Below are 3,743 nucleotides of genomic sequence, written 5' to 3' on the forward strand. Positions count from 1 at the left end.
GAATATATGCTTTATTGATTCTGTTACCAGGAGAGTCACATGTCTATCGAACTCACAGACACAAATAGAACCTAAATGTGAAAGATTTTGCATTCCTGAAATCTAGGAATTGGTTAGTATATGTTTTATAACATGATAGTTAATTGACTACTGTTCTTTACACAGAACCTGGATGACAGTGTGTTTTCAAAGCGGCATGCAAAACTGGAGCTGGATGAGAAGAGAAGGAAAAGGTGAGGTCCGAGATGTCTATCCTATGAACATCTAAGCCCTAGGACCCTGACCTCCCTTTTCCATGCTACGGAGACTCTTGGAGCTCTTAAGACTCTTAACATTACTGGCTTCCCAATTAATTAATTGAGTATATATTGGAAGCGGTAGTTTTGTATGTAAACATAATTGACCCCTTTTTCTTCATGTATGCCCTCCCTCAGTTCCACTTTCTGTGGGATCTGGACCGCTAGACCTAAATAGCTCTTCCCTAACTAGGCAGTTCTTTAACCTTGTCTTAGGGAGTCAGCAAGGATTGTGTGAGTTGTAGGTTTGGGGTAAGCAGTAATGTTGGGTTTGTTTGTTTTTTTTTGTCTGGTTTGTTTTTCCCAGATGGGATATTCAGAGGATCAGGGAACAAAGAATTTTACAACGACTGCAGCTCAGAATGTATAAAAAGAAAGGAATTCAGGAGTCTGAGCCTGAGGTTACCTCATTTTTCCCTGAGCCAGATGATGGTAAGTTCTGTCTACCTAAAAATGTAAAAACTAGGGTTTCCAAAGAAGAGTGCAAAGCCCCAGTCAACAACTGCTCTGAGTGAATGAACTGTATTTTGGAGCAGGTGCAATTGCTACATGTTTCCTGTCTATGGCACTAACAAGGTTCTATTTGACTTTCTTCCATAGTTGAAAGTTTGATGATTACCCCCTTCTTGCCTGTAGTAGCATTTGGACGACCATTACCAAAATTAATTCCACAGTAAGTATATAGTTTTTTTCCCCTCTCTTCTCAGGTAGCCTGTACCTACCCTTTAGATTTCACAGAATCCCAGATACAAGGTATATCCAAGTGGCTTAGAGCCTTGTTTCTTTGACAAAAGTGAGGTTACCTCAGCAACTAGCTCTTGGAATGATAAAATTCCTAAGCCAGGACTTAGGAAGCTTGCTTTTTGAGGTAAAAATAGGTTATTCCAGGGCCAGCAGGTGGTGTGGTGGTTAAAGGTGCTGGATTCCCACATGGCTGTCAGGTTTGAGTACTAGACCTGGTGGCTCGCTTTCCCACTTTCCCTTTCTCTCTCCCTGGTCAAATTAAATAACAACAGCATACTGAATTAAATGAATAAATAAATCTTTAAAAAAAAAAAGGAAAATTACTCTATAATTTTAACAGTACACTGTTCTGACTTTGTGGCAGGAAAGATATTCCAGAGGTCAGGGCCAGGACTCAAACTGCAGTCATCCTTGTGGGAATCCAGTTAACTGTTAACTCCTCCATGCCCGACATTAAAAAATTACTCCTATCTCTCCAAAATACTGCCTTTTTGTTCCTTGGCTGTCTAATTTTCCACAACAGTGAGGGACATAGTGAGTTTTTTTGGAGTTACTATCATGTCCACACTAAATCTCTTCTAATCTTGCAAGTTGATTTCCCCTTTTTCTTTTCTGCCAGGAATTTTGAGCTGCCCTGGTTGGATGAGCGTAGCCGATGCAGGTTGGAGATCCAGAAGAAGCAAACACCTCACCGGACGTGTAGGAAATAGCTGTCCTGGCAAGAATCCTCTGTCTTCAGATAGTTGTAGCATGCCATTCCCAGAGAGTGGCAGAGACCTGTATATGTGACCTATGTCCTCATGTATGTTATCATTTGCTGACAATACCCTTCCATACTCTCTCGATTTTGGTTGTTTTCATCACTCTGGTTTCACAAAAAAACTCATTGGGCTAATTGTAAGTTATGGATGGAGACTGGGATTCCTTTTCCCTTTTTGAGGAAATGAACTCTTAAGCTACATCTATTGGAGGGTAGATTGGGACGTTTCAGGGGTCTGCTTCTATACATTTGCCTTTGTTAAAGGGGTGAAGGGCTCTCTTCATTAGACAAGTGAATGATGAAGCAAGCGCCCTGCCTTTAGAGATATGCCTACATGGCACTCTTCTTACCCTGTTACACTCTCATTCTAGTTTGAGTATAGTGAGTTTTACCCTAAAATAAAACAAAAATATCTCACCATGAGCTTTAGGACCAGTGAGGAATAATAAGTGAAGTGATGAAGCAAGTCATCTTCACAGAATAGAAAAGAAATTTAAGAGCTGGTAGATAAATCTCTGAAAAGATAATTTTCTCTTAAAACTATACTACAATATAGCCACTTGAGACATTTGACTGTGATTATTTTCTTAGTTAATGGGTAACTGAATTTCTTCTCCTACCCCTCAAAAAATAAAATCTTTGGAAAAGAGAATGGAGATGTTAGTTTCAGAAAAGTTACAGCTCTGAACAAAAGCAATTGACATTTGAGGATGGCATGCCAGATCTGTTATCGATGTCCTTGTGTCACATCACTTCTCAAGTATTCCTTAGTTGGGTTTTATCCTTTTAGCTGAGTTCTTGGTGGTGGGTGAATTTAGGGCGGGTGGGGGGAGGGTATGGAAGTATGTGCTTCTTTTGGCTGGCAAATGTCTACATCTTGAAGCAGATGTACTTAATGAGCTTCTCCATTCATTTTGTAAAAATAGATTTGTATATGTACCATCTTGCCCCTCCCTCCAGCCCCCTTTTTGTTAAAAAAAAAAAAAATCAGGACAGCACTTCCAGGCCACTTTGGTCTCAGTGTAAGATCTCTGTTAACTATCTGGAAGGAAAATAGAGCCAAGACTTCTGGTCTTAAATATATAGGAATTGCCTTTCTTTAGTCTTCGGGACTATTGTGTGAAAACAAGTAGGGGTCTAATCTCCTAGAAGGTAGGGGCTTTTATCCTTGAAGAGAGTATGTCCCCAGATTATTAGCACTTTTAGAGGAGAAGCCAAGGTATGTAGGGTGTGTGGCCGGCCCTTCAGTGGAGCATGAGAGAATGGGATACCATTGTGGGAATAGAAGAAAAGTTCCTCAGGGGCCTCCCACTTCTAAAACTTTTTGTGAGATGTTGATCTGTGCTCCCTGGGTTTGACTTTTAAAGGAATTATTCCGGCAGCACATGTAGTATTCTTGGATGATCTTGCTGCTCTTATTTCTCCTTTTGTGTGTGTGTGTGTGGCTATGGGTTTTCATTTGTAACTCCATCTGTTTAGGAGAGTGGGCTCTCTATAAGGGAACCTGCTGTAAACTTCAATGCAGCAAGGATGTAGAGAGAAATAGGACTTATTCCACTAGGGGCTCTCATCTCACACCTTAAGGAAAAGAAGATTTCTAGAAAAATGGCCAGATTTTCTTTGTTCTCCATCATTTTAATTTGGTAAGCCGTTTGTTCGGCTTTTCTATTCTGACCCAAGTTATGTTCCTTCATAATGTGCCCAAAGAAGAAAAGACTAGTCGGTGTGTCTATTTACTTTGTTCCTGATCTCTGTTTTCTTCTTTATTTCAGCATTTGTCAGATTCCTAATTTTGGATATGGTTTAACAAATTTAACCTTTATGTATGTGTCCCACCCAGGAGACTTCCCAGATACTACACTTGAGCTAGATTCGGAGGAATCCATTAGGTGCTATCTGGCCAGAAATAAGTGAATTCTGTTTCCTTTGGTTCTCTCTTTCCC

The 3,743-nt window shown here is 40.2% G+C and overlaps 1 protein-coding gene and 1 long non-coding RNA gene across 3 annotated transcripts in view; one reads left to right on the plus strand and one right to left on the minus strand.

The window, feature by feature from the left end:
* MSL1 (MSL complex subunit 1) overlaps positions 1–3,497 on the plus strand; it is a gene marked incomplete at its 5' end in the record, with an annotated part of 13,895 nt that extends 10,398 nt beyond the window's left edge. For both annotated transcript variants that reach the window (XM_006172249.3, XM_014590682.2), the window contains 4 exon segments: positions 166–233; positions 604–728; positions 897–969; positions 1,660–3,497. In XM_006172249.3, coding sequence (XP_006172311.2) covers positions 166–233; positions 604–728; positions 897–969; positions 1,660–1,750 — 357 coding nt within the window. In that variant the 3' untranslated portion in view covers positions 1,751–3,497.
* LOC106735668 (uncharacterized) overlaps positions 1–3,743 on the minus strand; it is an 11,055-nt gene that overhangs the window by 4,075 nt on the left and 3,237 nt on the right. The gene's annotated exons all lie outside the window — the stretch shown is intronic.

This window comes from Tupaia chinensis, unplaced genomic scaffold, assembly GCF_000334495.1.
Source record: "Tupaia chinensis unplaced genomic scaffold, TupChi_1.0 Scaffold000477_1, whole genome shotgun sequence".
In the NCBI taxonomy this organism is placed as follows: domain Eukaryota; kingdom Metazoa; phylum Chordata; class Mammalia; order Scandentia; family Tupaiidae; genus Tupaia; species Tupaia belangeri.